This window comes from Phoenix dactylifera, chromosome 3, assembly GCF_051530095.1.
Source record: "Phoenix dactylifera cultivar Ajwa chromosome 3, Ajwa_hap1_PhDact_Kaust_v1.1, whole genome shotgun sequence".
Lineage (NCBI taxonomy): Eukaryota > Viridiplantae > Streptophyta > Magnoliopsida > Arecales > Arecaceae > Phoenix > Phoenix dactylifera.
The window spans coordinates 6877965-6889803 of record NC_143192.1 but is presented as its reverse complement, the minus strand read 5'-3'; the positions used below and the strand labels follow the sequence as shown (position 1 = coordinate 6889803).

The 11839-nt window shown below is 50.8% G+C and overlaps 1 protein-coding gene across 1 annotated transcript; it reads left to right on the top strand.

Moving 5' to 3' along the window:
- The first annotated feature begins 5382 nt into the window (after positions 1-5382).
- LOC120104769 (uncharacterized) lies at positions 5383-9249 on the top strand. The gene is made up of 3 exons (XM_088717287.1): positions 5383-8024; positions 8088-8354; positions 8670-9249. Exons 1-3 carry the CDS (start codon positions 5383-5385, stop codon positions 9247-9249), a joined length of 3489 nt encoding a protein of 1162 aa, XP_088573413.1.
- Positions 9250-11839: the final 2590 nt, after the last annotated feature.

The window sequence follows — 11839 nt, the reverse complement described above, 5'->3', positions numbered from 1 at the left end:
CAGAGAACCCAATTATGGGGCTTCTAGAGAGCATTTTTGTCATAAGGAACAGCAAAGTCTTACACCAAGGACACAAAGTTCAGCATTTCAACACCTAACCAACTAATATCTTTTTTTCTGAAGAGTGAACGTCCTTAAAGTCTTCTGAATAGTTAATTACTGTTGCCACCATCAATTTGTCCTGGAAAGTTCAAAACTTTTCCATAAAATTAACTTTTCACCATCAATTCTAAAATCAATGATGCTCAAACAGATGCATGCAACTCATCACTTAAATCCTTGTTTGAATTGTTATAGTAAAAAAGATCCTTCAAACTGGATAACCTTCTCCTAGGTTAGGATTAATTTGGCCTCTTAGCAGCTATGCATTACCATTTTGGTGTATGAGGGTTTAGTGATTTGCCAATACTAAGCACAATATTGAAGATAGGCTGCTAAACTTGAATGTAGAGAAGCCACACTCCAAGGTCTTTTTTCACTCCCTCTTGCATGTATGTGCTTCCACAGGCCAACAGGCTGTTAGAAGCTACATGGAAACTTTTATTGACTTCAGCTGCAAGTTCTAAAATAGAATCAAAGCTAATAACCATCAGATTAAAAGTAATTAAGTTTGGAACTTCTAAACTTTGAAACCTCTTGCAGTTTTAGCTTTGACAAAGCTGAAACTTGCTAGCTGTTGCTAAAGCTTCAGGTAGGAGCCATCTTGTTAACTTCAACAATACTACACCACAATTTAGATTTCTAACATTCATGAGAAATTCATCGACTTCACCCATATTTAGTAAATACTAAGCATCAGCTTTTGTTGTAGCATTTCATAAGCCTCATAACTGCAACATAGCCATTAAAAAACAGGTATAAACAACTAGTTGTTTCGACCGTCGAATTAGCTCGCCAGGCATAATTATTCCATGGAAACATTGTCATAAGCTATTTGTGGCATACGGTCAATTATTTCTACCTCTTTTTTCTTTTATTATGGACTAAACATTCTCAGTCAAAAAATTATTCCAGAAATTGTAGCCGACCAAATATGAGGATAACTAGAGGCATAGTTATTCCAGCATGCACACTTTTTCCAATTCCATTTTTGATTCCTTGACAAAAATGTCTATATATTGTTATTTTTGGATAATTCAAGTGAGCCAATTGTTCAATGAATGTGATTTGTGGATTAGAATTTAGCCACTATATTGAGCATCACAATCATGTCGCTAACAATTCATGTGTTATATAGTTTAGCAAATGTGTAGATCATGGCATGTCATATATGAACATTTTGAGATACAATATTTTGAAATATCCAAACACCGTATTTCTTATCTATCTATGGCTTTATTAGATTTCAACAGATGCTCCTTATGTGGATCGTCCAATTTTAGTATACAACATTTTAAATGGATCCGCCGGTTCACCAATCATTGACGGTTCTAGAACCGCTAAGCCTACATTACATGCGATAGTACCTAGAATTACTACTAGACCGGTTAACATCACTAAAGTAGAGGTTAAAATGTTCAACACCTGTAACAACCTAAGTCTTCACTCAAAAAGACTAGTCATGAAGATGTCACTTATATTCTTTGATCCTTTATAAATACCCAAGATGTCTCCAGTGCATAATGGATATGGGACTAAATACTGACCTGGACGTCCTCACACACTCTCCTTATTTAAGTAGCATCCTTGCCAAACTAAAAGTCCAAGTTAAGCCAATCACAAATACTATGGTTGACTCATGGTTACTCCAAAAGAGTCCGTGTTATGATGTCCTTCAGTCCATATGTGCTATGGATCAGATTCACTCTAGTATCATTTGTAACAATCCATAATTTCACCCCAAAAGACAAGCGAGAATATTTTTTTGGATTTCTTAACTCTGTATAAGTATGCAAGATCAGTCCAGCATATAACCAATTTTGGACTAAATACATGCCCATTGAGATCCACACAATACCGGGTTCTTTTGCAGGTCAAAAATTAAGTTGTTTCTGAATCATAGAAATATTGTTAGGTGTCTCGACTTCAAACTACAAAGGAAAACTATATAAAAATAAATCTACACCAAAAATCAAATATTTTAGTGAAGCAATATTCTAAGTATTGTTGTGTATAATAACCAAGGGATCCGTTTCACTTCGCAATATACCATTATGATACAATATCTCTTGTTTTTACCAATACTAAACAGCTGGAATACAGTGATAATGGCAATGCAGTACTTTGCAGCACTAGGCAAGGCTTTTTTTTTTTTTTTGACTGGATATAAAGTGAGGAGAGAGAGAGAGGGAGGAGAGAGAGAGAGCCGCATCAAAAAGTGTGCGGTCAGTGGGGTATTCTCTCGAACGGGAGCTGGGAGTGTGTATGGACGACAAGAAGGCGCAGGAGAGGGAGACAAGGAAGGCCGGTAGGGTCGAGGGGCTAGGGCATCTCCCTCCCCGGGCCGAGATGAAGGAGGCGACATGGGCGGCGGTGGCGAAGGGCACGGCAAAGCAGGGAAGCTGGACTTGCCACCGGATAACTGAGCGGGAGTTGGGGAATTTGCAGAATCGGTTCTCTGAGGTTCTGGAGGTCCCCGAGGAGCGGCTGGAGATGACCAGAAGGGAATGGCAGTCCACAACGGTCTTTATGCAGAGCGTAGGACGGAAGGTCCCGGTCGACTGGGTAGTGAGGGAGTTGAGACGGGCGGGGAATATGGACTATAATGCTGAGGTATTTACCATGGCAGAGGATGTGTTGGCGGTCCGCTTTGCTTCCGAAAGAGATCGGGAGGCGATGATGATGAGGGGTCCGTTCCTGGTGGCTGGTCAGCTATTCACCATGGAACGTTGGCGGCCGAACTTCGTTCCGGGCTCCGGCGGCGCCAGCCGAGTCGTAGCATGGCTGCGTCTCCCACGGTTGCCTCTGGATTTTTGGGCCAGGGAGACTATTTTGCAAATTGCTGCGACGGCCAGAAGACCGCTTGCCTTGGATGCAGCTACTGATCAGGGGACGAAACGGGGCTTTGCGAGGGTTAAGGTGGAACTTGATATCAAAATTCCTCTGCGGCCCGGAATATTCATGAAAGGGGTTGAGGAAGGCATTGAAAGGAAGTTTTGGCAAAGCTTCGTTTATGAGAACCTACCTGACTACTGCTACAGGTGTGGTCGCATCGGCCATGGGGAGGCGGCATGTGATTTCTCCCCTCCGATGACGGCAGGAAAGGAGCTGGGGGCTGACAGCTCTGCAGGACGGACGGAGACAGGGAAGGAGCCTCGGGATGAAGAAGAACATTTGGTGTATGGCCCATGGCTGTCTACGAATTGGATAAATGGCCCCAAGGATCCTAAAGGGGGAAGCCGGAAGCTGAAGTCGGGTGGGGCGAGCACGAGCTCTGCTCCGGCTCCGGTGGCCAAGGCCGCATCCCTGGGTCACGACGAAGGGGGACCGAGGATGCCTATTTCCCCGCCGGACCTGGAGGGTTGGCAAAAGCCAACCAAAGTAGCCCGGCGGAAATCGCCGGAGCTGATGAAATCGGGATACCCAACTGAACGGGTGGTCCAAGGGCTGAGTCAACCCGGAGGCCAAATCGAGTCAAACTGCGAATCGGTGAGGGGACTCGGCGGGGGGCATAAGCCCTCTGGATCAGTTTTGAGCAGTGGGCCGTGTCCAAGCCCACTAAAGAGGGCCCGTAGTCCACCGAAGCCCCAGCGAGTTTCGGCAGCCTTCGACTCCAGGTCGCCGGGAAGCTGCCCGGCTACACCTATCCGGGCTCCCTCTCCCAGTGGAAGTGTGGCCGGAAAGGTCGGAAAAGGGCGCTGGAGAAGCAAAAGCTCGCCACCCCCCCTCTCGCCGGCGATCTCATGCATGGCCGGGCAAATGGAGGAGAGGAGTGGTCGGCGATTCGGGAGGGGCAAATCGCCCCGGCGGGGGCTGGCACGGGCAGCATCGGTGGCGGCGGATCTATTGGCGAGGGTGACTGGTGAGGACGTATCCGCCAACGCTGGGAGGAAGGTGATGACCGAAGACCCTGTGGCTATGGAGCTGGCTGGCTGCGGGCAACCAATTCATGATGGAGGGAAGGAAATGGCCAGTGTGAGCTCTACAGGAGGTGGCTTCGGGACAAACCAGGTAGCAGCTTCCTCTTTCCCCTCTGTTTTGTGTGGACAGCAGGAGACTGTGTGTATGGAAGGTGAGGATCTCCATTGTGATGCCAGTGAGGGGGGACTGGAGCATGCGTGCCAAACGGCACAGGTGAACAGTGACCTTCACTTTCAAACTCTGAACCGATTGAAAGCTTCGGTGAAGAGTGTGAGTCCCAGCGTTTCGAGCATTGCTAATGACGTAATAATTGGCGATGGTGGGAATTCGATGACTACAGGTGGCAATGACCCTGGGGGTGTGGGCGGTGCCGGTGATCAGTGTGCATCATGAGAGCACTTCTTTGGAATTGCCGTGGCGCGGGGAAGCCCTCTTTCGCCCCGGCTTTCCGTAGGTTAGTGCATCTGCACAAACCGGAGATATGTGTTCTGTTCGAGACCCGGTTATCCGGGCTGAGTCTGCAGAAGGTAAGGAAGATGCTTCCGAAATCATGGGGGTTCTATGCTGTGGAATCTCAGGGATTGTCAGGAGGTATTATTGTGACTTGGTTACAGGGTGGTTGTAAAATTGATGTCTTTAATGTTTGCAACCAAGAGGCGATCATAGTGATCTCTGAGGAAGATCGCAGACCGTGGGTTCTTGCAGCTGTGTATGCTAGTACAAAGTTTATAGAACGGAGGCTTTTATGGGAGGAGGCATCTTAGCTCATCAGTCAGGGCTATCCTATGTTGGTGGCAGGGGATTTTAATTGTATTGCTCATCCCCATGAAAAGATGGGGGGAGGGCTTTTACTTACAAAAGGGAGATCAGGGAATTTCAAGACTTCATTATGGAGAATGGCTTGATTGACTTAGGCTTCTCGGGGCCAAAGTTTACATGGTGTAATAACCAGCAGGGTCAGGCTCGGGTCTGGGAGAGATTGGACAGAGTCTATGCCACAGCCGGGTGGATCCAATGCTTCCCTGATCATCATGTTCGTCATTTGCCAAGGATCGCATCTGATCATAGTCCTTTACTGGTTAGTACCGATACACTTGTCTCAAGTCATTCCCCTTTTAGATTTGAGAAGTTCTGGTTATGCTACCCACAGTCTTGGGAGATAGTGAGGGAGGCATGGGGTATGCCGGTCAGAGGGGATGCTATGTATCGGGTGTCATGCAGACTGGAGTTAACTAAGAGAAGGCTAAGGAGGTAGAACCGTGAGGAAGTGGGAATATATTTAGGCGGATTGAGGAGTCTGAAGTGGCCATTCTTAGTTTACAATCCCAGGAGGTAGAGGGGAGGGGCTTGGAGGATGAGGAGATGGGGGAGCTTAGGTCACTTTTATCATTACATGACTCTCTTCTGAGGCAGCAGGAGATTTTTTGGAGACAGAAATCACGGATACAGTGGATCCGGGAGGGTGATCGGAACACCAGTTTTTTCCATCAGGCGGTGGTGATCAGGAGACATCGAAATAGGATCAGGGCTATCAGGGATGAGGCTGGGCAGATAGTGGAGGACCCCGACATGATCCAGAGAGTGCTGGAGGGGTTTTTCAGGGCCAGGTGGTCCGAGCAGTTAGGCAGTGGGAGTCCAGAGGGTTTTGTCCCGCCCTCGGCACGTGTGGCAGAGGAGGATACTGTGGCACTGATCAGGCCGGTATCGGAGAGGGAGATTCGGGAGGTTGTGTGGTCTCTTGAGGGGGACAAGGCGCCGAGGCCGGATGGTTTTCCACCGTTGTTCTTTCGGAGGTACTGGATGATAGTAGGACAGGATGTGACGGCAGCCATACAGCAGTACTTTAGCACCGTAGTTATGTCTACAGATTGGCAGAGGACCTTGATCACTCTTATACCGAAGCGACAGGATGCTTCTGAGCCTAGTCACTTCCGCCCGATCAGCCTATGTACTACCATGTACAAGGCGACAGCGAAGTTACTAGCAGTCAGACTGAGGGACATTCTTCCGAGGATTATCAGCCCGGAGCAGGGGGCTTTTGTGGGAGGTCGGAGCATTTCTGATAATGTTCTTATTGCTCAGGAGTTTATGTTTGATCTTCGTAGGGCATCGAGCAGGAGGAGTTTGATGGGGATCAAACTTGATATGGAGAGGGCCTATGATAGGATGAGATGGGACTTTGTACAGCAGTCCTTGCAGGAATTTGGCTTTCATGAGATATGGATTAGATGGGTGATGGGGTGTGTCAGAGCTCCTTCTTTTGCCATCTTGGTGAATGGGACGCCCTCCCGGTTTTTCGAGTCTGCCGGGGGATTACGTCAGAGTTGTCCTCTATCTCCCTTACTCTTTATTATATGTGCAGATGCTCTCTCTAGAGCTCTTAGGCAGGCAGTGAGCAACCAGGAGCTGGTTGTTTACAGGCCCGTGCCGGACGCATCACCGACCTCCCATTTGCTTTTTGCCGATGACTGTCTACTTCTAGCCCAGGCTACGAGGCAGGATGCACGGGTCATTCAGAGGATTCTCCGGGACTATTGTTCGGTATCTGGTCAACGGGTCAACTTATCCAAATCAGCAATATGCTTTAGCCCGAAGATCAGAGTGGCGGTGAAGACTTCTATATTGAAGATGTTGGGAGTGGGAGAGCAGGAGGGCATGCTGAGGTACTTGGGTGTGCCACTTTCGGGTCAGCGGTTACGCAGCAGGGAGTGTTCCTCTCTTGAGCTCAGTATTAGACATAGATTGGAGGGGTGGCAGCTACATTCACTATCCATGATGGGCAGGGTTACCTTGGTACGGTCAGTTCTCTCTTCGATCCCTATTTACTTACTGTCCAATTTCCTTATGCCAGTAGCGACTGTGCGAAATCTTGAGCGGATCTTCAGGAATTTTATCTGGGGAAGGAATGGAGGTAGAGGGGGGATCCATCTGATGGCGTGGGAGGTTGTATGTCAGCCGACCAGGTGTGGAGGATTAGGGGTCCAGTCCCTAGTGATGAGACGGGAGGTTTTGTTGGCTCGACAGGCTGCTAGAGTAGTACTAGAGCCGGATGGTATGTGGGCTGCTTTGATGAGGGCCAAGTATGGTGCTCTAGCGCCTGGGATCCGTGGCGGCCGCCGCCATTCACCGATATGGAGGGAGATTTGCACTAGAGTAGGGATGGTGCTACCGGCGATCAGGTGGTCCATTGGGGATGGGCGGTCCGTAGATGTGCTGGAGGACAGCTGGTTGACAGAGCAGCCTATCAGTAGGTTGCTGGTGATGGTGGACACGGCGAGGATAGCTGGGCTTAGGGTCAGAGACCTGATCGAGCTGGAGGGTGGTCGTTGGAGGGAGGAGCTGATTCAGGAGGTGTTTGGGGCGCAGCTGGCAGAGATGGTCCTGGCCCTACCAGTTCCTGCCAGGGAGAGGCCAGACAGACTAGTCTGGGTGCCGACAGGGAGGTCTCAGGTGCGTGCCAGGGATATTCATCAGCTGATGATTAGTGAGCCAGGCCGGCAGATAGAGGGGGGATGGATTTGGAGGATGCGGACTCATCTGCGGGTGTCGCTTTTTATCTGGAAGGTGGCATGGGGCTGCTTACCGACCAGGAGTTTATTAGCACGGCGTGGGATGAGGATCACCCAGGGGTGCGAGGTGTGCATAGATACGGAGGAGACTATTGATCATGTTTTATTGCAGTGTCCCAGAGCCAGGGAGATTTGGAGGAGGTCACCGGCCCTATTGCCCCACTCAGTTGAGTCGACACAGGATTTGATTCATTGGTTGAGGGTCTCTATGCGGAGGCCCAGTACTGTTGATGCGGGGATTCGTTGGGCATACATGGCTTATCATATATGGTTGGACAGAAATTCTGGTGTGTTTGAAGGTAGAAGATTACCGCCGAGGATGGTGGTGGATAGAGCGATTCGTCATGCGAGGGAGATCATCACAGCTACCGCGAGGTTCTCTTCTGGGATGGCCGGGGACATCTGGGGTACTTCTTCCGCTGTCACAGCGCCCAGGTTCGTCCTTGTTTCTTGGGTACCCCCACCCCTTGGTTATCTCAAAGTGAACTTCGATGGTAGTATGTCGGTGGACGGAGTGGCTGGAGGCGTCGGTTTTGTGATCAGGGATCATCTTGGGAGGATGATAGCAGCTGGTGGTCGTCGCACGCCCGGACTTACTGCTGTTGGGACGGAGTTGCGGGCAGCTTGGGAAGGGATATCCTTTGCCAGGCAGATACTGGGTGCTGAGCGGCTCTGCCTTGAGGGGGACTCCTCTGTGGTGATTGACTGGGCTCGTGGATTGGATAGATATGGTGACGGCCATCCCCTTATCCGTGATATCCGTAGGTTGGCTCAGGAGTTGAGCGATTTTCAGGCTCTACACGTTTTCCGGAAGGCAAACCGTGCAGCTGATTGGGTGGCCTCTTATGTAGCCCGACATTCCGGGGAGATCATTTGGACATCGGTAGGAGGGATACCCCCTACCTTGTACTCTTTTTTTGCTTCTGATATGGCTGGATGTACTCAAGTTAGAGCTATATGAAATGTCGTTTTTACCAAAAAAAAGGCTTTTTTTTTTTCCGTACTGCGAGCTGGGTCCGGACATCGGGTGGAGGGTGAGCCTGCCATCTGACAGGTCTTACTCGATTTTTTTCGTACTAGATGGACGGAGGATGAGGAGGCCAGTGATGGGGACCGCCCTCTGAGGGTGGACGTGGGTATTCGTGACGTTGAGAGTGTATCCCTGATCCGGCCGGTGTCGGCACAGGAGGTACAGGAGGCAGTCTGGGCCTTGGCTGCAGACAAGGCCCCGGGACCTGATGGTTTTTCCCCTTTCTTTTTTCGGCAGTATTGGGGTATTATCCGACCAGCGATGGTGGAGGCTATTCAGTGCTTTTTTACCCAGGCAGCTATGCCTGAGGATTGGAAGGCTACTTTTATCACACTTATACCTAAACGTCAGAATGCGGCTGAGCCTTGTCATTTTAGGCTCATCAGCTTGTGCACAACCTTATACAAGGTTGTGGCAAGAATTATGGTGGGCAGGATGAAGCCCCTCTTGCCTGGTCTTATTAGCCAGGAGCAGGGGGCCTTTGTGGCCGGCAGAAATATTTTCCATAATGTTATGTTGGCCCAGAAAATGATGTGGGATCTCCGACAAGCATCGAAGTGGCACAGCCTGATGGCAGTCAAGCTGGATATGGAGCGGGCTTACGACAGGATCAAGTGGAGTTTTCTTTAGCGGGCGTTGGAGGCGTACGGCTTCCCCAGACAGTGGATCGGTTGGGTTATGGGGTGCGTCCGGGGGTCAAAGTTTTCTATCTTGGTCAACGGCACACCATCACCCTTCTTCGAGTCCACCATAGGGTTACGACAGGGATGTCTCTTATCCATTTGTTTATTATCTGTGCTGATATTTTATCTCGGTCTTTGCAGAGAGTGTGCGCCAGCCGGGAGTTGGAGGCCTATGTCCCAGCCTCGGGGGTTCGCCCTATCTCCCACTTACTTTTTGCTGATGATTGTCTTCTTTTGACCAGGGCACGGATTTCAGAGGCTCAGGTCCTTCGCAGGGTGGTGGCGGACTACTGCGTGGCGTCCAGCCAGAGAGTGAATTTGCTCAAATCTACCATTTCTTTTAGTCCTAGCACGGAGAGCAGAGTCAGACAGAAGATCAGAGGGATACTGCAGATACCGGAGCAGAGGGGGACGCTTACCTACCTAGACGTCCCTATTACTGGCCGGAGGCTACGGGTGGCAGAGTGCTCGGGTTTGGTGCAGCGGGTCCAAAGCAGGCTGGAGGGATGAAGGGCGTCCTCCCTATCCATGATGGGGAGAGTGACACTGGTCAGAGCAGTGCTGAGATCCATACCGGTGTATCTTATGGCCAACATAGTGGTTCCGAAGATGATCCTGTTAAGGATCGAGCGCCTTCTTCGGAGCTTTCTGTGGGGGTCATACGGTGGAGGTCACGGAGTGCACCTGGTGGCTTGGGAGCAGATTTGTCGTCCTACTAGTGAGGGTGGTCTAGGGGTGCAGTCCCTCATAGAGAAGCGCGAGGCGTTCATTGCTCGGCATGCGGCTCGGTTCATGTTAAAGCCACACGGCCTCTGGAGTCAGGTGATGGCAGCCAGATATGGTCGAGGGGCTGCAGGGGTGGCACAGAGGGGTCATCGAGTCTCTTTCATGTGGCATGAGATCGGAAGGTACCTGCCGTCAGTATCGGCACACATCAGGTGTTTGATTGGCGATGGCCGGAGTATTGATGTGACCAGCGATTCATGGGTGGACTCCCTATCCCTGAGCTGTTGGCCGACTATGGTCGACACAGAGGCAGTGGAGGGGCTACGGGTGTGTGACCTCCTAGCACCACGAGGGGCAGAGTGGGATGAGGCCAGACTCAGGCTATTGTTCGGGGTACACCTAGCTGCGAGGATTCGGTCCCTTCCATTACCAGGATGCGGAGGGCCAGATGTCAGGGTGTGGGGCACCTCGAGCCGGGCCAGTGTTAGGCTGGGAGATCTCACCCATGTTATTCAGCCGGAGTACGAGCCGGGGCCGGATTGCACTTGGATTTGGAGGTCCGGACTTCACCCGAGGGTAGCTCTCTTCCTATGGAAGGTGTTCTGGGACCGCCTTCCTACGAGAGCAGTGCTGAGCAGGCGTAGCTGGGGGGTCCCGGCTGAGTGCGGGACATGTGGAGCTGAGGAGTCAGTGGACCACGTGCTCTTCCAGTGTACATGGGCGAGGTCGACATGGCAGTGGACTGGAATCCCGCAGGGGGCCCGAAGTGCACGGCTACGTTTTCTTAGGGTGATACGGCAGTGGTTAGCCAGTTCACGGACTCGCGAGGAGGGCATCAGAGCTACTTGCACAGCACTTCAGATCTGGCTGGCCAGGAACGCCCATACTCTCGGCGAGCGTAGGGTGTCACCGAGGTTTGTGGCAGAGTTTGCTCGAGCACAGGCCATGGAGATCAGACCCACCTCTTATACAGACAGACCTTTGACAGCTTGGGACACCTGAGGTTCCTCCCTTGGCAGCTCCTCAGATGGTGTTTTTCACCTGGGAGCCCCCACCCCCAAGCTTCCTCAAGGTCAACTTCGATGGGTCGGTTTTGGACGGCGGCACGCGGGGCGGTGCAGGCTTTATCATACGGGGCCCGCATTTCAAGGCAGTGGTCGCAGGAGGCTGCCAGTTGTTTGATACATCGGTTCCCGGAGCAGAGCTGCGTACAGCCTGGGCGGATCTTCGACATGCGCGGGTAGTACTGCGGGCCAGCTCGATTATTTTGGAGGGTGACTCGGCCATTGTCGTCAAAGTGGATTCAGAGGGGATTGGGGGGTGAGGGCACAGACCACCCTTTGATTCGCGACATTGTGATGATGATGAGAGATGGGGGGGCCATCCAGGCCAAGCATATATTCAGGGAGGCCAATGGGGCAGCCGATTGGGTGGCTGCCTATGCAGCCCACCACTCGGGGTATGCCCTCTGGTAGGGGGAGGGGGAGTTGCCATTGGCACTCCATGAGTTATTGTATTTTGATCTTATTGGGTGTATTCGTATCCGTACTATATGAAGCACCCGTATTCAGCAAAAAAAAAAAGGCTTTTTTTTCACCTCCATAGAGGACTAGGCATGGAAAATATTTTACTTGATAAGACTTAATTAGCAGCTCTTACTAATGCATCCATTATACCAAGTACATATGAAGTGTCATGGAGGTAATAGGTATGATGATAAGATAACAAAGCCAACAAAATAAAAAGAAACATTGGCTACAACTCAATTCTCTCCCCTCCCCCCCCCCCCCCCCCCCCCCCCCCCCCCCCTC